This window comes from Lissotriton vulgaris, chromosome 5, assembly GCF_964263255.1.
Source record: "Lissotriton vulgaris chromosome 5, aLisVul1.2, whole genome shotgun sequence".
NCBI lineage: Eukaryota > Metazoa > Chordata > Amphibia > Caudata > Salamandridae > Lissotriton > Lissotriton vulgaris.
Genome location: NC_141693.1, coordinates 1,224,431,408 through 1,224,453,629, shown reverse-complemented (window position 1 = coordinate 1,224,453,629; position 22,222 = coordinate 1,224,431,408). Strand labels below are relative to the sequence as shown.

Here is a 22,222-nt window from a genome sequence, read left to right as displayed (position 1 = left end):
TTTCTACTACTCTTTCCAATGCACTACCCTATCTTTCACCCTATACGTCTATCCATATATCCTCTACATCCACTCTCTCATTTATCCCAAACCCCATACCACTACTATGATCCCCAAAATAACCCTTTCTTGACTCTCCTACCCTACTCCTCCTTGCATCATCCGACACCTCTTACTATACTGATACCCAAAACAAACCTTTCTAAACACTTCCCTCTGACTCTTACCATCCAAAACCCCTTTTTACTCATCCAAAAGCCTCCTCCTACTGCTAGGACCTAAAAAAAATGTTTTTAAAAACACCCCTTTGCTCTTCTATCACTCCACTATCATTTACAATCAAAAATAACAGACTAACATGTTCACTTCTCAAATTCCATATTCCACTATACTAATTCACCACTAATCCTTTATGGGTTCCAGAGTAGCGTGCTATTTGCCAATAAAGCGTTTCAAACCCCATCAGGGTTACAAGCGCTATATAAATGCAACCTTTTTTCCCTTTTCCAACCCTCCCCAACCATTCTCAATTAAATAATTGACTAACATATCCACTACTCAAATTAATTTCATGTTTCACCATACTAATTCAACATTAATCCTTATGGGTTCCAGAGTAGCGTCTGTTTTTAATTATTTATTTTTCGACTCTACCCCTCCCATGGTCCCCTCCCAGCTCCTCATTTACCTACCCCACAACTCCCAGGTGTCCCTGCAGTGGCATTGACTTGCACCTTTCCATGCTTTCCTTCCAATTTTTTGAGAATGTTTTTTTTCTGTTTTTTTGGAGGGCCGGAAGCGGTGGTGCACTTTTTCACATTTTATTTTTGATTTTCTGCGTCTATATTGGCATGTTCAGTCTTGAAACAGTAAGAGTTTTTTTTAATGGTAACGCATAAAGTCGCACATCATCATGTTGCAGCAGCATTATGTGTTGGCTATTCTGTATCTACAAACAAGCAAGTATTTTAGCTAATACAAAACCAGCTGTGCCTAAAAAGTATTGGCAAAGGAAAAAAGAAAGGTAACGCAACTTACACTAGACCCATTGACTTTGCAACCACTTGATTAAAAAAAAGTAAGAATGAACAAGTGCCTGGTATGTCAAATGGGCCTTCAAATGTGGGATATTCATCCTGCTGAGAACACAGAAAGTCCACGAACAAGGAGAAGGAGGAGCTGCTTTGCTTGTCCCAAGCCAATCCAGAAGCAGGCATATTGGGCAAAGCTAGAGAAAAGACAGGCTACTGATTGAGCTATATTACATTTTGAACAATGCAAGATTGGTATTCTACCCCATCAGCACCAGGCAACACCTTTCTTAAACATTGGATAGAACTATTCAAAACTGCCCAATCGGAGGTGACTTTTTCTGATAATATCCAGGAGGCCAGTAGTAGGTTTAACGTTAAGATTTATTCTCAGAGATGACTCCGGCCAGTAGATAACTGTCTGGCCAAGGAAGACTAACTACGGAGTCATAGAAACAAAGCAAAGCAGAACACTTACACAAAAATGTTCTACATATATGTTTAAAGACGCAACAAATCTACCCTTTACATAATTAACTGATAGTAGCAAAGAAAGAACAAAACTCACAAACATGTAATTATGTTACATAATCTTGTAAGTACCCAGATGGCCTGCCAAACCTCTGTGTTCCTAGAGATCTCCTATCTGCCACCTCTGTCCACTGTCATGACTAATGCTGTTTGAGACACCACCATCTCCCCTCTCATAGGGCTCATGATGTCTGGCATTGCTCCTGGAATTCGTATGATCATCTCTTCTAACATCACTGCCCAACACCTCCCCATTATCCAGCAACATGAAACTGCTGCAGCTCTCGACATCTTCCACACTGCTCACATCTCCTTTCCCATATAATGCCATGTTTCTCAAGTTGCACAGTTTATCATTCTCTAAAATCACAAACAAATCATGCACTTTTTTCAACTTTGAAACAGGCCACAATTTTTCATCAGACACATTTCTATATGCCCTGCCTTTACTTTGACCAGTTCACCTACTTTAAACCTTATATCCCTTTCTTCCTTCGCCTCTCCTCCACCTTTGATCATTTCATGACCCTCCCCCCCCCCCCCCCCCCCCCCAACGGTTTTGTCCATGCTGGTGACATTTTGGTATTGGCCTTCGGCACCCTCATCACACTAAAGGAACCTGCTTATTCAAACTACTTTCTGTGGTTCTATAAACCCAAACTGGATCACACACCATGGCTTTAACAGCCCCTCTCTTAATCTGCACTACACCCTTCACCATGCAGTTCGCCTTCTCAACTACACCATTTGTCTGGGGAGTGAACAGTAATGCCTACATCAAGACAGCCATATTAGATCCATGCACCAAGCTGGTAATCTCACTTCTCCTGGCTGGAACTCGTTGCCAATTTTCTGATAATATCGAGGAGGGCGGTAGTAGGTTTTATGTTAACATTTATTCTCACAGATGTGTACGATTGGTGCTTCGTCTCCAGACAGTTGATAACGTTCTGTCCGAGGAACACCACTGAGTTATAGAATCAAAGCATAACAGAACACTTACATAGCAATGTTCAACGCATGTTTTTAAAGCTACAACAGAACTTCATTTGTAAAAACACATTGCACCATGGAAAACTACCGCAGTACTCCCCTTGCACACTCAAGGACAATAATATTCTTGAACTGGCTGCTGAATTAACTCACTTAAAACCTTAAAAGAAAGGGTTTTGGTGGGGAGCAAACCCTAGTGGCTCGGCAGACTGCAATGGCTGCACAAGTAGCTGAGTTTGTTCAATGTATGTTTCAATAAAGGCAGGTTAAAATTGGACAGCCACTACATAATGGATGTCATTTGCATGTAGCCAGGGGTATTATCTCTTGGTCCTCATCCCCCCCCCCTACTAACCTAGCCCTTCTCTTGTGACCCATAGCATATAGAAACCTCATCAGTGACAGAAAGCGAATGTTTCTTTTAAGAGCCATGTTTACATTCATTCTTTGCTAAGAAAGGATGAGATGGACGTCTGGGAAACCATCATGATGCCTATCCAATTGAAGTGTTTGTTGGTGCTCTGGATATTGCTTCAATAACTACACTTGTCTTCTTTGATAGATAGATATATATATATATATATATATATATATATATATACACACATACACACACACACACACACATACATACATACACACACACATATACACAACTTCACCATATATATGTCGTTTAGGCTTTCAGTGATAAAAAAGGTACATAGAGCACATCATGTCTGAAAGCTAATTATGAGAAACGCATTGTAGTGCATTTGTCCGTAACACAACATAGAATTTGCATTGTCTAAAACAAATACTATTTTATTCGAAGAAATAAATGCGCATCCAGCTTTCTGGTTGGAAAATATCAAGTAGTGTTGCAAAGATAGCTCTGTATTGTTGTAAAGAGCAAATACAATGTACAGACTAATGTCCAACCAAAGCTCTTTTTTGAAAGGATTATCTTCAAAATTCTGGTAAGAACGCTCATTTGGTTAATGCACTTGAAGACAGATATACATCAGTTGCAGGTTGAGCAGCTCAAATACAGTCATGCCCTACTTAACACAGTCTTTTGATTTACAGGCAGCTATTAATTTAGCATTCCTCAAGTGTAAAAGTACGCATCATAAAGAAACAATTTTATTCAAACAATAAAATCCCTAGTCCAGCAACTTCAACAGGGATCTTGATTCATATTTTGTGACAGACTCTAAAAAACCTTAAACGTTATTTTGGCCCAGGAGACATGTCACTTCTTGCAACTACCCCCTCCCAATCATGGCATGGGAAGTGCCATGGTCAAGTGTACGATACAGACCAAAGCACATTCACAGGTATGTGAAATCCTCACATTGAGAAATCTAGATTCTAAATTTAACAACCTACACAAAAAGGTAATTCTGGAACACCAAATGTCATTCTGGCTCGTGTCTTGTAAGGCTATGAAATTATCTGTGCCAAGAAGGACAGGAGTCAGGCCTGGGGTTTGTTGGCATAGTTTAATTGTGATGCTGCAGGAGATTGCCAGGCTGGAACTTCCTATGCGAATTAATGGAGCAGAGACTAGTTAAAGAAAATTTAAAGTTGCAAGCCTGTATTTCCCTTTCCTCAGATTTCAACGTTATAAATAGAAATTATTTGGCTTTTTCCAAGATGTTTACTTTCTATTGTTTGAGGCACTGAATTTCTATTCTTCATTGTGCTGGGAGTTGTGGGCTACAATTTGTGGCACTGAATGTGTGTTTTGTAGGTTTTTTTAACGGGGTCTCGCAGGATATCGAAGAGCTGTAGCATCGAGTAGTAGGCGTAGCGAAAGCATCTTCACGTATGAATTTTGTAGTTAGCCAACATGATAATCAGATAACGTCCCTTCAACTGAAAGTTGAGGACTAAGAAAATCGGCAGAGAAGATCAAACCTGAGACTTTTTGGGGCACCGGAAGGATCTGAAGGCTCAGACCCAAAGACCTTTCTTGTAGGTCTATTGCAAAAAGCTTTTCCAGACTTAGCAGACTGGGACTCTCAAATTCAGCGGGCACACCGCTTACCCTTAATCCAAAAGAACAAAGAAAGTAAATTCCCACGTCCTTTCCTCATTTTTTTGGGCAATTTTTTATTGAGACAGGCTGTTTGGCAGAAAGCTCGACCTAATGCCCCTATAACTAAAGGGAATTTATTGCTGTTTGTTCGCTCTGATCTTAGCAAAGCCACTATGGACAGACACTGGGAACTACGTAAACTGATTGATCCAATTAAATCTTTAGGGGGTCAGGCTTATCTCCAGGAGCTTGCTCGACCTAAAGTTATTAAAGGCGGGACACACATTTCTTTAATGATACAAGAGAAGCCGAGCAATTTATATCCGGCTTAAGCAAAAGTTAGATTCTAATTACTACAATAACTGATTAGCTAGAATTATAACTATGCTGATACAATAGTTAAGGAGACTACGTTTCAGGGGGTGATGGGTATTTTCTTTTCTTTTCTTTTTTAGGAATAGTTATTCTCAGGTAACTTTATTTAAAAAAGGAAAACAAAAAAAAAGGGGGGTTGGTGGGGTCCCCTCAGGTGGTCTGCCGCTATTGCTGCCTCTCCAACGGCAGCTGAAGGGTGGTCCCTCACCGGTTCGGGTCGGAGACAGGGGGGTGGGGGGAGGGAGCTTTCTGTTCTCCGCAGGGTGGGAGGGTCAGGGGGGTAAAAATGTGTTTTCAATCTGATGGAGAAACATGCAATTAAGGATAAAGTTATGAGCAAATATTTACTTTTGTGCAGTTTATGGATAGAAAATTTCCACTTGGCTTATTATTATGTTGTTTGCTTTGCTTTTAAATGCATAAAGTAAAAATGTCTTGCCTGGAATGTAGAGGGGCTAAACAGTAAAAATAAAAGACGCCTTGTTTCGGAAGAGCTGAGATTACATAACCCTCACCTCATGCTGCTATCCGAAACGCATATAGCTGGTAAGGATAAAAAACTACTTTGTCAACTAGGATATGACATAGTAATATGCTCTACTTTCGGGGCTTCAACTAGAGGGGTCGCAATTCTTTTTATTTTTTTTTATTTTTAAAACCTTTATTTAAAAAATGCACACAGCTATTCAGCCTAACATCCCGGAGGCAAGGCAGCTTAGTAATCAGGAGAGAAATAGTGCAAAAACAATTATCGCAGTACAGTGAAGGTTGTTTTATTATTTTATGTAAGAAAAGAAACATAGAACAAGAAAAAAGAAGAAAACGCCAAAGGGCGCTAAAGAGAGGCAATGGAGTAGTAGAAACCTTCGAAGTGTGGGCATCGGGGTGGGGGGAATAGTGGGCACACGAACACAGGAGAATAGATCAGGATAGGAGGGGGAAAGGAAAAGGAACAGGATTCAGGTTTGCAGCGTATGACAGTTGGTGTCACAGGTTAAGGTGACAAATGTTCTTCCAAGGAGACAGGTTCCGGGGGCAAGCAAATATCTCCCCTGTAAGCGTTCCAGGCCCCCCACACTTTCAACCACTTTTTAGGCCTACCCCTGGCAACATAGACCGTCTTTTCCCTAAACATACACCAATCCATGTTGGCCTTCCATTGCACCACCAGGGGAGCTGTCGAAGCCCCCCATTTCTGCGCGATATCGCGTTTGGCCACCATGTTGCCGAGGGTCATCCACTGCGTCTGAGCCACAGTGTGGTCGGACGGCTCCCAAATGTTGAGGAGACACCTCCTAGCCTCCGCAGTCGCCACCACTCCAGTAACCTCGTCCATGATCCGGTGTACACGTTTCCAGTAGGAGGCTATGACGGGGCATTCCCAAAGAATGTGCATAAAAGTAGCAGAGGCGCCGCAACCACGGCGACAAAGCCCATCGGTAGAGTAGCCCATATGCACAAGCCGGGGGCCAGTCACGTACACCCTGTGCAAGATTTTGAACTGCACCAGCCGAAGGTGAGAGGAGATGGCCACTTCCTTAGGGGAAGATACCGCACTCTGCCAATCCTCGTCGTCGATCTCCAGGCCATCACGCACCCACAGATCCCGCACACCGAGGAGGAGGAGGTCAGTGCGAACATTAATTCGTTTTTTATACGACAGTGAGATGGCACTGTCAGGCATGTGGCCATCCAACACCCTGTCCTCCAACGGGGAGCTTTCTGGAATCGCCCCTTCTGCCGGTTTAGCAGAGAGCAGCGCGTGTCGCCACTGGGCATAACGGAAGGACTCAGAGTTGCCCAGCTGGTACTCAGCCTGCAGCTGGGAGAAGGTCTTAATCTCACCTTTTGAGATCATATCGTCCACCCTGGAAATACCTATGAGGTCCCATTTATCAAATCCCTTGGTGTGCCATAGCCTGCCCAAAATATCGGATTTATACAATGGGGTGAATCTGGTCAGCCTGCCCTGCCAGCCCTGCGCCTTGGTAATCGTCCGCCAAATGTGGACCGCAGTTTTCGTTGGACCCGTCATCCGCCTATCCAGAGACCTCGAGTACAGTGCCCTGTAGTAATTTCCACCACACAGGAGCCACTTCTCCATAGCATAGCCAGGGCTATTTCCCGGACCGTAGAAACCATGATTGATAGCCGCCAACTGGGAGGCCCAGTAGTATCTGCGCACATCTGGCAATGCAATACCCCCGTCGTACCACGGAAGCGTGAGCTTCGTGATAGCGACGCGGGGACGGCCGTCCCAGAGCAAGGCACGTTGAAGGCCCTCGATCTCCCGAAAATAGCGGGCGGGGACCGGATCCTGGGTGTTCTGCAGGGCGTACAGAAACCTGGGCAAAGACATCATCTTAAATAATGCTGCGCGTCCGAGTAAGGAAAGTGGAAGCTTACGCCAACCCTCCATATCACGCCGGTGGCGCTGAAGAGGGGGAAGCAAATTATGGTCGTATCGCACCTTCGCATTACCAGAGATATAAATCCCCAAGTATTTAAAGCCCTGGCTGGCCACCTGGATGTTACAGCCTCTTGGGAGGCGCGGTGTGTCCCCTTTCAGTACATACAGGGAGGACTTGGCCCAGTTGATAACCAGGCCAGAGTAGCCTCCAAAAAGCCTAAGTACATCGCATGCCACAATAAGTGACTTGCAAGGGGAAGTGAGGTAGAGCAGAATATCATCGGCATAGAGAGAGATTCTGTCCTCGAAACCAGGGGCCCAGCTGATGCCGTGCAGATCCGGGTGCATGCGTAGCATGGCCGCGAGCGGCTCAAGGGCGAGCGCAAACAAGAGAGGCGACAAGGGGCAACCCTGTCTAGTGCCTCTGTGAAGGGCAAAGGATGCCGAGATGCGGCCATTAACGGCAACATTAGCCAGTGGGTCGGCGTATAGTAGTTTCACCCATCCCACAAATACCGGGCCAAAACCGAGCTTCGTCAACACCGCCCAAAGGTACCTCCATTCGAGAGAATCAAAAGCCATTGTGGCGTCCAAGGAAGCAAGGACTGCCGGCTCCTCCAGGGTGTGGGCCCTAGCCAGGACGCCATGGAGTCTACGCAAGTTAAGGGCAGTGTTGCGGTGAGGAATAAAGCCCGACTGATCCGGGTGCACTAAGTCGCCGATAACTCCAATCAGTCGATTAGCGAGCAGCTTGGCGAGAATCTTAGGCTCCGCATTAAGGAGAGAATTGGGACGATAAGAGCAAGTCTCTCGGCTTCCCTTCCTTATGGATGACCACAATGGTGGCCAACCTCTGGTCTAGGGGAAGTAGGCCGGCATCACGCGCTTCCAGAAACATGCAACGCAGGTGTGGGGAAACCACGTCCGGCCTGATCTTATATAACTCAACCGGGATGCCATTGGGGCCAGGTGCCTTGCCCGAACGCAATGAGCGGATCGCAAGGGCGATCTCATCAACAGAGATGTCCCTTTCCAAGTCGTCGCGCTCCTCGTCCGAAAGACAGGGGAGTTCGACGGTCGAGAGAAGCGCTGCCGAGTCAGTCTCAGACCGGTCCGAAACAGAGGTGTAGACGCCTCGGAAGTAGTCAGCGAAGGACTCAGCAATGGCACTGGGGTCAGAGACGACAACTCCGTCATCCCCCATTATCTCGGGTACAACACGGCTAGCCCTCTCTCTCCTGTCCAGCCAGGCCAGCAACTTCCCAGCCTTGTCGCCGACGTCGTATATCCGACCCTGCTGTTCCTTAGCTAAAGCAAGGGCAGCGTTTGTGGCAAGGTCGCGGTATTCCGACTGCTTGAGGGAAAGATCATGCAAGAGAGCGGGATCGGGTTCTGTCTCCAACTGGGAGTCGAGCTCCGCGATCTCCTCCTCGATGCGCACCAAGTCCGCGTCCCTGACTCTACGGGCCGCCGCTATAAGAGCGAAAGCCTCACCCCTCAAGACAGTCTTAAACGCCTCCCATAGAGTCGCGGCCGAACCAACCGATCCCTCATTTTCAGAAAAGTAGAGGTCGATGGCCTTGGCCAGGAGATTGCGAGTTTTGGGATTGCGGAAATACCATGGATTAACGGCCGCCGGCCGATCCGTCAAGACAATGTCAAAGTCGAAAGAGACCCACAGCGGAGAATGGTCGGAAATGCCCCCCGCCAAAAAACGGGCCTCGGAAACGGCAGGCGCATGTGCAGCCAGTGTAAGAACATAGTCTATCCTAGAAAGACTACCGTGGGCGCCGGAGTGGAAGGAAAAACCACGGAGCGTGGGATGTAAAAGCCGCCAGCTATCCACCAGACCCATGGTCTCAAGGAAGGATGGCAACCACAGCTGGGAACTTCGGAGGTCTCTAGGCGGGTGGCGGTCCAAGAAGCCAGAGCAAACCGAGTTGAAATCACCCCCCACTATCAACAAACCAGCAGGCAAATTTAAAATGGCGCCACCAAGGTCTTGGAAAGTGCTAGATTGCAAGCCCGGGGGAACGTAAACTGAAAGTAATGTCAGGGCACGCCCTTCCCACCATCCCGCCACTGCGGCGTACCGCCCTCTCTCATCGATCAGAGTGACGTCAACCTCAAGCGGAAGGGACGTACGAACAAGGACTCCCGCCCCCCGAGACCCCGAAGAGAACCCCGAGTGGGCCACCATTTTATACCCTTTGCGATTGAGTGCTTTGCACGTGTTCCCAACCAGATGCGTCTCCTGAGGAGAACAACATCAGGCATGTGGCGTTTAATCAGTTGAATCACCACCCTTCTCTTGATGCGGTCACCCAACCCGTTAACATTCCAACTGAGTATTCGTAGTTTCCTACCCCCCATCATCGTGTCGCCAGCCCCACCCAACCCCAACAAGCCACAAAAACAAATGAAACTGAACAGTGCATTCAACCCATTGCCCAAGAGTCAGAAAGAGAGAAAAAGGAACAAACAAACAAACTTTCCCATCACCACCCCCCCACCCTGCACCCCTGCAGCAGACTAAATAGCCCCCCCAACCAGCAGTGTGCCTGTCGCCCCATAAACTAGTCTACAGAAAGCCCCTAGAGGAGTAAGGAATCTCCACAAACCCCTCCCGCCACCCTCCATGTTAACGACAGGAGAAGTATCAAAATCGGAATAGCATCGGTATCAACAGTCACAGACAGTAGGGACACCAACCGCTAGAATCAGCTCAGCAGAACCAAGTCCTAGAGATCAGAACCACCAGTTGCGCCTCCAGACTGTTCGCCATGTTCTTCCCGTCGTTGCGGCAAAGTGTCCAGCCAGTCGCTTGCATTTTCTGGCACATCGAAAAACAGGGCACGGCCCTCGTGCTCAATCCGAAGTTTAGCAGGGAAAAGCATCGAATACTTAAAGTCCATGTCTCTCAGGCGCCGTTTCACCCCTGCAAAGCTCTGACGCTGCCTCTGAACGGCCCTGGTGAAATCCGGATAAAAGTGTACCTCAGAGTTCTGATATTTGAGCGGTCCATGCCTCCTGGACGCCTGAAGGATCACATCCCGGTCTCTAAAGTTGAAGAGCCGGGCAATGATGGGTCTAGGCGCCACACCCGACTTCGGCGGGCCGCCCGGTACCCGATGGGCACGCTCCACTGAGAAGAAATGGCTCAGGCCAGAGGGTGCGAGATGTGTCTGCACCAGGTCTTCCACGAAAAGGTCCGTTGCCGCCACCTCCGCTCCCTCGGGAACACCAATAATGCGGACATTCTGCCGCCTGGCACAGCCTTCAAAGTCCTCCAGCCTCCTAGAGAATTGATCGTTGGCCAGCCTTAGGGTCCGGACCTCCGTTTGCAGGTCTGAAACGTCGGTAGTCAGGCTGGAGGTCTTGAGATCAAGAGATTTCACCCGATCGTTGGTCTTTCCCAAGTCAGGCCTGATCAGGTTGAGATCCACAGCCAAAGTGTCCACCTTGTGAGTAAGGACCTCATGTTGTTTTTGCATTTCAGACCGAATGCCCGCGATGGCCCCCATAACATCACTCAGGGTAGGCTCAGAGCATTCAGGCGAGCTCTTTAGAGGTCTTTAGATGAGGCCACGACCGTGGGCGAAGTTCGTTGCTGGGCATATCGGTCAATTTTGTTCAGCTGCGTTTGAGTCACCTTACGAACACCTCTGTTCGATGTCCTGTCGGGGTCCCCTCTGCCCGCCATGATGGACCCAAGGAGGACAAAGGGCTACGCCACCCGAACAAAGAGCAAAGGAATAGAACAGAGGCAAAATCAGCAGTCACCCAGGTAGGCAACTCCGCCGCTACGAACACTTCGCCAGCAAGGACCACAAATATCCGCTTCGCATTCCAATCATGCGGAGCGTCGGTAGAGCCAGCAGCCACCCACTAGACAATGGCGCATATCGGGCACGGAGTTCAGCTCAACGTAACTTCGCCTAGGAGCCACCAATTTGGAAGCGGAAAGCAGTTCCCGTGTCTGCGACCATCCACCAAGTGGAATCCACCAACGTGGATCAGGATTTCCAGCAGGATATTTGCGGAGGGTCGGAGGGTCCGCGGAGCTCCGAGCTTACGCGGCCATCTTGGTTGCCCGCGAAGCTCCTCCCCCCGGGGTCGCAATTCTTAAGGATAAACGATTCAAGATAGAAATGTTTCAATCTGCTCACGATAAAGATGGTAGATGGGTTATTGCTCAGGTGAACATTGAAAACCATAAATACGTTTTTTGTGTGGTGTACGGCTCGAACCAAGATGAACCTAGGGTTTTTGATCATTTAAATGTAAAACTCTTACACTGGGAGGGGGAGCTCATTATAATGGGGGACTTTAACTGAATCATGGACTATCAATTAGATACTACTAGGCCCGGGAGCTTTCACCGGATGTGTAAAACCAGAGCTTCTATCTTAGATTTATGCCGCACTCATAATATCAGAGATGCTTGGCGGTATCTACATTTAAACACCCCTGGTTACACATATTATTCTGCGCCCCATAAACTATGTTCACGGCTGGATATGGCTTTAGCTAATGTTAATCTACTGAACATTAGTCTATTGGAGGTATGTTCTCGAATTTCTTCAGACCACAACCCCATAATGCTGATATTTGATACTCCACATACTCGTACATGCCCCAGACCATTCTCTTTCCCCAGATATTTAACATCAGATTCTGTTTACATTTCACAGTTAAAAGCTCATCTCACTGAGTTTATAGAAATTAACCAGAACTCTGCCACATGTAGCGTGGTCTGGGACGCTTGCAAGGCAAGTATCCGTGGATTCACGCAGGAATACGTTTAGTCAAAACTCTGAACGCCGAAAACTAAGTGAATCCCTGATCTTCAATATCACTGCCCTGGAAGTACAGCTGGCTTTAGCGCTACGGTTAAACTTGCCAACAACAGTAGAAATAGGTCTTAAATTAGGCCAATTAAAATCTGAAACAAAAGCAAAGTTCATTCAAAAAAATAGCGCTAATATACACAAATTTAAAATTGCACAATATGAGGGTGGGGATAAAATTGGCAAAATCCTGGCTTACAAAGTAGCGGAAGATAGAGCCAGCTCTTTGATCGCTAATATCCGAGGTTCTGATAACAAGCTATATGATCAACCGCACGATATATTGGAACAATTGGTCGATTTTTATAATACCCTGTACACTCCCGATTCTACCCCGAACGATGCTACAATAAAGAACTATTTAGATGAGACTTCAATAACCTTAGTTGATATTTCAGAAACAGACCCACTATCTGAAGACATCACTAGACAAGAACTTTGTCAAGCTATTGCTGCCCTACCTGCAGGAAAAGCCGCAGGGGAAGATACCGTTCCTCTCGAGATCTATAAAATCTGTTTAGAGGAACTAGTACCCTTACTATTACAGGTCATACAATTTATCAGGATGACCGGAAGGGCCCCCAATTCATGGAATAGACCTAAAATAATATTTTTTCTTAAAAAAAGGCAAACCAAAGGAAGAGAGGGGGTCATATAGACCCATTTCTCTGATCAACACTGATGCAAAAATATTTTAGCAACTAGGCTGGCTCCTCTTATGCCCAAAATAGTGAATCCACAATAACATGGATTTGTGACTGGGAGAGATACTACCACTCACGTCAATATGGCTATAACAGTGTTTGATCTGGCCGAGACTGAGTCCACCCCACTCGGCATGATTTTGTTGGATGCCGAAAAAGCTTTTGACGGAGTGGGGTGGGACTATCTCTGGCACGTTATGACTAAAATTGGGTTTAGTGGACATTTTTTAAAATGGGTACAGGCACTTTATGATAACTCCTCAGCTCAAATTAGTTATGTGGGACAGACCTCCTCAGATTTTATGATTTCTCGGGGCACCCGTCAAGGTTGCCCCCTATCACCCCTATTATTTGCTCTTTCACTTGAACCATTTTTACATGCTCTCCAGGCGCAACCCCAAATTGCACCTTTCAGGTCTAATGAACAGGTATTAAAAATTACGGCATATGCCGACGATATTGCCATCTACTCTCCTGATATTATTAAGGCACTACAAAGGATTACCAGAGGGTTGTAAATTTGGCAAAGTATCAGGTTACAAGCTTAATATACACAAAACACAAATCATAGCTAATCATACACCAGTGGTAAGGGTTCCGGAGATCTGCAAAATCGCTACATACCTAGGTGTTAAAATTACATCTAAAATAAGAGAAATAAATGATATCAACTATAATGAACTAATTACATCTAAAATAAAAGAAATAAATGATATCAACTATAATGAACTAATTAAATCTACTATCTTATTGTTAAAAAATCGGCACAGATTGCCTTTGAATTAAATCGGCAGAATTAATCTCATCAAAATGAAGGTACGACCTAAATTCTTATATCTTTTTCGCTCCATCCCACTAACACTAAATAACTCTTTATTAAGCAACTAGATGGAATATTTAGTAGTTTTATTTGGGGGTACAAAAAAGCTAGAAGGTCGATGAAACTTCTTAAAAACAGTACGGATAAGGGGGGCCTAAACTTTCCCGATGTTAAGCTGTATTTTTGATCTTCATTTGTCAGACGCCTCTGGTCCTAGTTACATAATGAAGATACCTTTTTTTTTCATACTTTTTTGCTAAAATCCGACTCAAACATGTTTTTTACTCCGAGCTAACGACCCTAACTATTACAAGAGGGTGAAATTCAAGACCGCCAAAGAAATTGTTAGGATATGGGACAATATTTTAGCCTACTGTAATACTTCTTTTTTTCATCTGAAATTGCAGCTATGGGGCAACCCGGGTCTACCTGGGATTTTCAACGATGGTATGGCCCTCAGATGGTCTGCTCTGGGAATTAATGTTCTGGGAGATCTATATGGCGCACAAGGGTTTTTAAGATTTTCACACACTTCAAATCTTATAGGACTTGCCGGAAACAATGCGATTTAAACACTTACAAATACAGGACTTTTTAATAAGGAAGGATCAAATACACAATATCCTAGATTGTGATATTTGGAATTGTTTTATACTCTACTAAAAACAAGTCAGTGATAAGTGAAGCCTACAAACACTTTTGCGCCTTCAAAACCGATGACTGTCCAAAATTAGCCGAAAAGTGGAGCAGCAAAATGGGCCTAAACATAGCACCCAAACAAATAACATGTTCTCTATCCAATATCAATAATTCTGTACGATCATCTAGCTTAAGGTTGCAACAGTTTAGAACAACTTGCATGTTATATTATACACCGGAAAGGATTTCCAAGTGGTCTCTCAATAATATCCAAGGTGATCGTACTAAATGCCCTAAATGCTTCGCTGACGCAGCAGATCTGGAACACATGTTGTTTTCTTGCCCAATTTTGAAAGACTTTGGGGGGAGGGGGGGTGCATGGATTTGTCCTAAACCCCCCTAACATCTGGGAATGGTGGTCACTAGTCAACGAAATTAACTCCATGGAGCTCGGGCTAGCAAAACTTAGAGTCCGCTCACTAAAAGAATTTGAGAAAATTTGGGGCAATTTTATATGAAGGCCTCGAGGCTACTCAACATTGTCTGTTGGATAGATACTTTGATTTTGTGTATAACTATATCATTTTTGCTGTTACGCTTTCAGTTTGTACAAAATGAACTATGCTGTAACGTGCTCCAAGTGGAAAAAGAAATAAGTTCTCGTCAGAGAACAAGCTATATTTACTTTGTAAATATTTGTTTTCTCATTATATGTACATTGATTTGTCTTCCTCATCAGTTTGTTAATAAAAAACTTAAAAAAAAAAAAAGAGAATGCAGGGTTGTGTGTGTGTGGGCATTCGAGTCAAATTGGGCATACCGTGAATGTATAACAGCTGTACTTGGGCATATAAAGGCTCTGCTCCGGATATAGCTTGACTGCACACCTGGGATAATATTATAGCAGTATGGATAGTATATGTTATCAATCAAATAGGCAACCATCTACTTCAGGATCATGTTTTTCAATAGTCTGAAAGTATCACAATTCATGTAACGTCATCGCGAATTAAAGAGTGCATAATGTAACTTCTTCTATCCTGTCACTTTTGTTTTAATAGGTAAAAACCATAATGTTTAAGCCCCACGCACTATGAAGGCTCAGCCCCATCGATCTTTATCATCTGCCCTGCCCCCGCTTTGTTGGTAGCTCCCCTTCACGATTACCTATCCATTTAGATATTTCATCATCTTTCTAGAAAGTACAAGCTTGACGGTACAGATCCACCGCCCACTCTGATAAGTGCCTACTTTGAGGTTTACTTCTCTTTCTGAATTTTAGGACAGTCACAGCTCGGTTTTCTTCTACTGATGCAAAACTCCAGGAGTGCAAGCATCATCGTATTTATAGCCCACATCCCCTTTAATGAGTCATCTCGTTCTCCATGATGCTTAGTGTTTATTCCCCTCCATCCAACCCCCTTTCTTCAGTCTATCTCTGCCAACGGATATACCTACCCCCACCACCCCTTGTTAATTCAGTCAATCTACCTTTATTTATACACCCCCATTATTGATCACCACCCTTGACTTCATTAAGCAGAATGTTTTGTTTAGCCCCGCCTCTTTCCAGTGATTGGCCGAAATTCGGAGCGCTTCCTGAATCCCTCTATAGAAAGATAACATATTTGCGCATAAACAACAAATAAACCACTTGCTCCAGTGACACAGGACACTTGAATATATAATGCCTATAAATAAGTAATTATCTTCACTTCCTCCTTTTTCTGACAGGCCTTACCCTGAGGCCGCACGGGTCCTCCCCCGCTGTAGGGCGGTGCTGTAGGCAGCAGGCCTCCGGACCCCCCGCCTCCATCATTGCACTCGGGAAGCAGCGGGGATCTTTCACCGTCCGCCATCACCGGGAGCCAATCGGAAGAGCAATGCGCAGGTGCAGCCAGGAAATCTGCGCAGGCGCAGTTTACAGTTCGATGTCCGTAGCCGTAAAGGACCCTTGCACGTGACCAGTGTGGGGCCTGTTCCGGTCCTGCGCACATCCTCTTCTTCTGCAGCTTTACGGTGCTTTAAAAATGCTAACGCTTTTGCTTTCCCCAGACATGATCAGATCTCCTTTCTTGCCTACGTACCCCATAAAGAGCGTTCTATGACACATGTGGGGTACATTCTCCTGGCTGCAACGTGAAAAATATAATAGTGTAATACATAATCCAGTATTTCCAGTCAATAGATGAATGAATGTGCAGTCGCAAATACCAATTGATCTACTACATGCAGACTCTGACTCAATAAGTCAGTGGAAAGAAATACATATATATATATATTTAATTTCCCACTTGCCTGCTCTCAAATATTGGCATAATCCTCGAATTCGAAATTTAGCTTATATCAACAAACCAAGCCACTTGCGCCAAGTCAATAGACTTGCGGGCAGATTTACAATCCCCTTGCGCCACTTTTGCGTCACTTTTAATGGGAAAAGTGACGCAAAAGTGCGCAAGGGGCTTGTAAATCTGCCGCCCCTTTGCGTTTAGGCTCTGGCGGTGTCAGGGCGCTATTTATAGGCGAAGAGCCAAAAGTATTCCTGAAGTTTCAACTCTCCAGGGCCAGCGTCTAAAAGATTCTTCCTTTACAAAAAAAAAGAAATTAATCGAGAAGCAGATTGCCTGGCAGGATAATGCTGCTAAACAGGCTAATGTGGTTGACACTGACATATGCCAGATATTACACCGGTACGAGTCCGGAAGCTCCACGTTGTTAGTTGACTTTGACTTAAAAGGTGTGATCAAGAGAAGCGATAGCCGCCTGGGAACCGATGACATATTTGTAATGAAACACCACCCTCTAGCGGTACATTGATGGTTATGTGTGGTTAGGGTCCAGTTTCTTTGTGATCGGGTAAATTGATAGGAGTTGCTAAATTGATTCTGATCATTAATGGGAGGGCAGGTGGGATGTGAGTTCATGGTTAGAAGATGGGCCAGAGGAGATTAGGTATTGCTAGGTTACAGGGGCATGGCTTTACCCGAAGGAGAGGCTGTGGGATTTGAAATTAATTATGGACAACTGGGGCAGTTTAACGACAATCTTCGACATTAGTATTTTTTCGAGGTTTTAAGCATTTTATTGCAACTTGATTTTGCAGGAAAGGGACATTAAACATCACAAAAGCTTTAATCCAAAGGAAACTACAGTACAACCTGGTAACAGTTGGGTGTGGCGCCTCATATGGGACACACCAAAACAATATGGGACATTTGGGCCACCAAGCCATTTCTGCTGTAGAACAGGGATTAGAGAAATATAGAATTATAGATGGGCATCAGTGAATTACAGGGATGTTTTTCATCAAGGAGTTCTGAGTGCCATCAAATAGGCAATGAGAACAAAGCTCAAGTTGCCTATAATGTCATTCAGAACACCGCAGTGAAACATATCCCCTGTAAACCACTTTTTACCCATCTATAATTCTATATTAAGTATGTCCCCCAGAACAATCTGCTTTCAACTGCCATGCAGTGGCAGTAGAATAATAGGGGAGCCATACATAACAGGCCTCTCCTCCCTGACCCAAATGTGAAAAAATATACCTTACCTTGCATCTTTAACCAACCCCAAACATCTTCTTTGCCTTCATTCCTCCTCCCGCAGCTGTGCTTTCTATTTTAGTCAAACAGACAAGTAGTGCTGCACTGACAGGCTTCCAGAGAGCCCTGTCAAGTTGCCTGGAAGATCTTTACAGAATAGTAACAGTGGGTAACAAGTATTCTTATAAACTGTTGCTATGCCATATACGTGAGTACCAGATTTAGAATCTGGTATAAACGATAGATGCTTCCTATGGACGCCTTGCATTCCAAAAAAAGAAAGGTGTATCAACATTAGGAAACACTCCAGGACTTGGGAGGGCTCTGGCATGGCTAAGATTTGCCTGACATCTGCAGCAAAATGTGTTTGCACTTGGGCACAAAAATCACATAACACTCAAGAACAGCAAATACTTTTATTTATTCGTTTCCTCTTCGACCCTGCCTTTCTGTTCTAGCCTGTAGTTTACTACTGCCGAAACAAGGGCAGATGTTCTGTCCTTCCTTTTTTTTTTTTAATTGAATTTTTTTTCCCAATTTTACGTACAGGGCACGGCAATATGTTACATCAAAACTAAATATAGTATTTGTTTCACTTTTTCTTCTCCGTTAACTGTTCAGCCACAATACAATGAAAATGTAAATCAATCAACATACTTCAGATCTTTCTAGTACATACAGTCTCTTCACTTTAGTATCTCACACCAATTTATAATAATAATTACCCAACAGACAGAAAATGAAAAAATTAGAACTAAAAATGGGGTTAACGGAAAAACAGCGAAGGAGCGAGACTCGCATTTTATGGTCCAGTATACAATAAACATATATAATTCTAATGCTATAATTCTAACATTTCAGTCCATGCTCCCTTCTTTCCATCGAGTAATGGGATCCCAAATCTGTCTACCAAGCTTCCTTCCCTTTTTCCCCTTCCTTGCATAAATCTCAGTCTCCAAGTTATATATTGTTAATAATTTGGCCAACCAGTGATGAAATGAAGGTTGCATAGGGTCCAGCCATGCAGATGCAATGCAGAGTCTCATAACTGACATAGCAACAAACAAGAGTTCCCCCCACCCTGCAGTTGCCCCTCATCCTCCTTCACTCCCAAGAGAATTCTCGAGGGGGTTAAAAGAATATCAGTTCCTAATATTCTATTTATAAAGCCCTCGATGCCTTTTTCGAGCAGTTGCAAGTGAGGGCATGCTGCAAAAACATGTAACAGATCTGCATTTAAACTTCCGCACCTAAAACAACTAGTTCCTGTTGTGCCTCCCCACTGAGCTATCTTTGCAGGTGTGTGGTAAAGATGGTATATAGTTTTGTAGTGTTGTGCCTGGAGAGGCGCTGAGCACAGCAGTGTATATCCCTTTTCTAGAGATGTGTAAAAACTTTACTCACTAATATCCAAACTGTTTTTCCATTTTTTTGCCCATTTTTCAGTATCATCCTCCTTTGAGATTATCAATTCAGCGTAAAATATTTTATTGTACAATCCTCCCCTGCTTGAATCACTTCCATAATTGGGTTTTTGCTGAATCCTGATGGTCCTCCCTTTTTGTTGTGCAAAAAACTCCTTATTTGTAAATATTTGTAAACTTGTCTATTGTCTAGAGCATACTTTGCCTGTAGTTCAGAAAACTGGTAGACCCCTTGCTGTCCTAACACATCTCCTTCCCTTCTAACTCCTTTCCTTTCCCATTCTGTAAATATAGGGCCATCGAAAACCTCCTCTGGCAGATTTGGATTTTCTTTCAATCTAGTATAGAAATTATACCTCCCCAGCCCAAACCTTTTGGCGAAAGCTTTCCAAACTGCATGAGCCGCAATAAGCATCTTGAACCGTGTCCTTTTGAAGTAACTAGGCTCCGTATATTTCAGCAGTACGTTCTAAGCTTCTGACCCCAATATCAGGCCATATATTGCCAATGAGCCAAACTCACTCCATCCTTCGGACTCTGCCCCTCCCACCAAGCCTACCATATATTGCAAAGCTGCTGCCCAATAATATAGCTTTAAATCTGGCAGTGCCCACCCACCCCTCTCCCGTGGAAGTGTCATAAACCTGAGTGCCCTCCTGGTTTCCCCTTTGCCCAAATGAATCTATTAATCAAATATTTGATATTCTTAAACAGCTTGGCCTCAAATAATAGGGGTATTGCTCTGAAAAAATAAAGGAACTTAGGTAAAACCAGCATCTTTACTACGTTCGTCCGCCCCACGATAGATAGGTATACGTTATCTAATCTATCCAAGTCCTTCCGCACTTTATTAATTAGAGGTGTTATATTCTTTTCCACTAAGCTATCTAGGTCGGCCGAGTTAGTCACCCCTAAGTATGCTCCTGCCTGAATCACTCGGCCATCTGTACAGATAGTGTGACAATTTTTAATTATCTGTGTCTTAGCAGTGTTAAGTTTATAGCCCGAAATCTCCCCAAACCTCAAGGCCTCAATTTCAACTTGGGCAATAGCCTCTGTTGGTGTCGGTGTAATCACTGCAACGTCATCGGCGTATGCTAATATTTTACACTGGCCAGTTCGTGTAAGTAATGGCGGTCTTAATTCACACATCTCTATTCTAAAGTTCAGTGGGTCCATATAAATGGCGAATAGCAGTGGGGATCAGGGGCATCCTTGCCTCGTACCTCTCCTTATCCGAAATTGTCCTGTGGACCCCCCATTCACCCGCACGGAGGCTACTGGGTCTACATATAGTGCCTGGATTGCTTTAACGAATCGTTTTTTTACACCTGATCTTTCCATTACATGCCTAAGGTAGTCCCAGGAGACCCGATCAAATGCTTTTTCCGCGTCTAGCAACATGACCGCAATCGGGTCCCCTGAGACTGCTGTAGCATCAAATAAAGTTATCACCTTACGTGTGTGATGGGTAGTGCCCCTTCCAGGTATGAAGCCATGCTGGTTCTTACTCACAACTTTATCTATTATCCAAGCATATCTTGTTGCTAACACTTTAGAGAATGCCTTAGTATCCGTATTCATTAGGGTGATGGGCCTATATGATCCAGGTTCTTCCGAAGGCTTCCCTTTTTTCAAAATTATCACAATTTCCGCGCCCCCCCCATGATCCAGGAATAGATTCGCCTATCTGTGCCTGTTGCATTGTCCTAATTATATCACCTTCTAAAGTGTCCCAGAACACTTTGTAAAACTCTATTGGGATTTGATCAGGGCCCGCTGCTTTCCCTGAGGGGAGGTTCAAGATAGCATTTTTGATTTCTTCTCCCTGAATAACCTCTTCCAAACCTACTGCCTCCTCATCCGCGAACTTAACTACCGGAATCTCCTGTAAGTAATCTCTGATTCCCCGGGCATCTGCCCTTATTGATTCATCGTACAATTTCTCATAGAAAGTTCTAAAGACCTCTCTTATTTCCTCTGAATCTGCATGAATCCTGCCTACATTATCCCTGATCTCCCTCACAGTACCCGACGCTTCTTGTTGCCTTGTCCGTATAGCCAGCGTTCTGCCTACTGTCTCACTAAAGTCGTGACATCTCTCTCTTTTTGTTGTATATATTTTCGCAGCTTTTCTGGCAATATCTCCCCATTCATCCCCTTTAGCTTTCAGAAGTTCTGTCATAACAGTATCTAATGGGATTCCATTCATAACACACTCCTCCAGCTTCTCCTCAGCCTTAAGTACTGCCCCCGCTAATTCTATATTCCGCATCTGCTCCTGTTTTCGCTTAAAAGAGTTAAAGCTCAACGTCTTCCCCCGGACCTGCGCCTTAAAGGCATCCCAAACTACCCCTGTAGCAGAGCTATCTCTATTGATCTCAAAAAATTCCCTAATCCATTTTTTCATCTGATCCACATATTTATCTTAGTGTAGTAACCCTCTTTCAAAAGTCCACACTCTTTGCTGTCTAATGTTTGTTGACTTAGTTATTGTAAGCACTAGGAGATTATGATCACTGAGGATCCGCGGGAGTCTTTCTATCCTTGAGTCCGAAAGGACTATACTTGAAACGAAGAAGTAGTCCAATCTTACACAGGTTTGATGTGGAGCAGAATAGTATGTAAAACCCTTCCTCTCTGCCCACTTTTTCCCCCAGACATCTGATAAAGCATTATTTGCTACTAAACTCTGCAGGGCCTGGCATACTCGCCTCTTCCTACCTTGGTATTTACCATATGAACCCAACCCCAAGCCATCAGCGCCATTGATATTAAAGTCCCCTGCCATGATAATTCTAGGTGCCCAGGTAGCTAATTCCACGTCCAAGAACTGGAAGATCTCCGGGTCGTCCTCGGTTGATCCATATACTGTTA

The 22,222-nt window shown here is 44.5% G+C and overlaps 1 protein-coding gene across 1 annotated transcript in view; it reads right to left on the bottom strand.

The window, feature by feature from the left end:
• PIP4P1 (phosphatidylinositol-4,5-bisphosphate 4-phosphatase 1) overlaps positions 1-16,293 on the bottom strand; it is a 154,029-nt gene extending 137,736 nt beyond the window's left edge. The window contains exon 1 of the mRNA XM_086923046.1: positions 16,118-16,293. Within this exon, the coding sequence (XP_086779172.1) occupies positions 16,118-16,235 (118 nt within the window). The 5' untranslated portion in view covers positions 16,236-16,293. The remainder of the gene's footprint in view (positions 1-16,117) is intronic.
• Between the last annotated feature and the right edge of the window lie 5,929 nt (positions 16,294-22,222).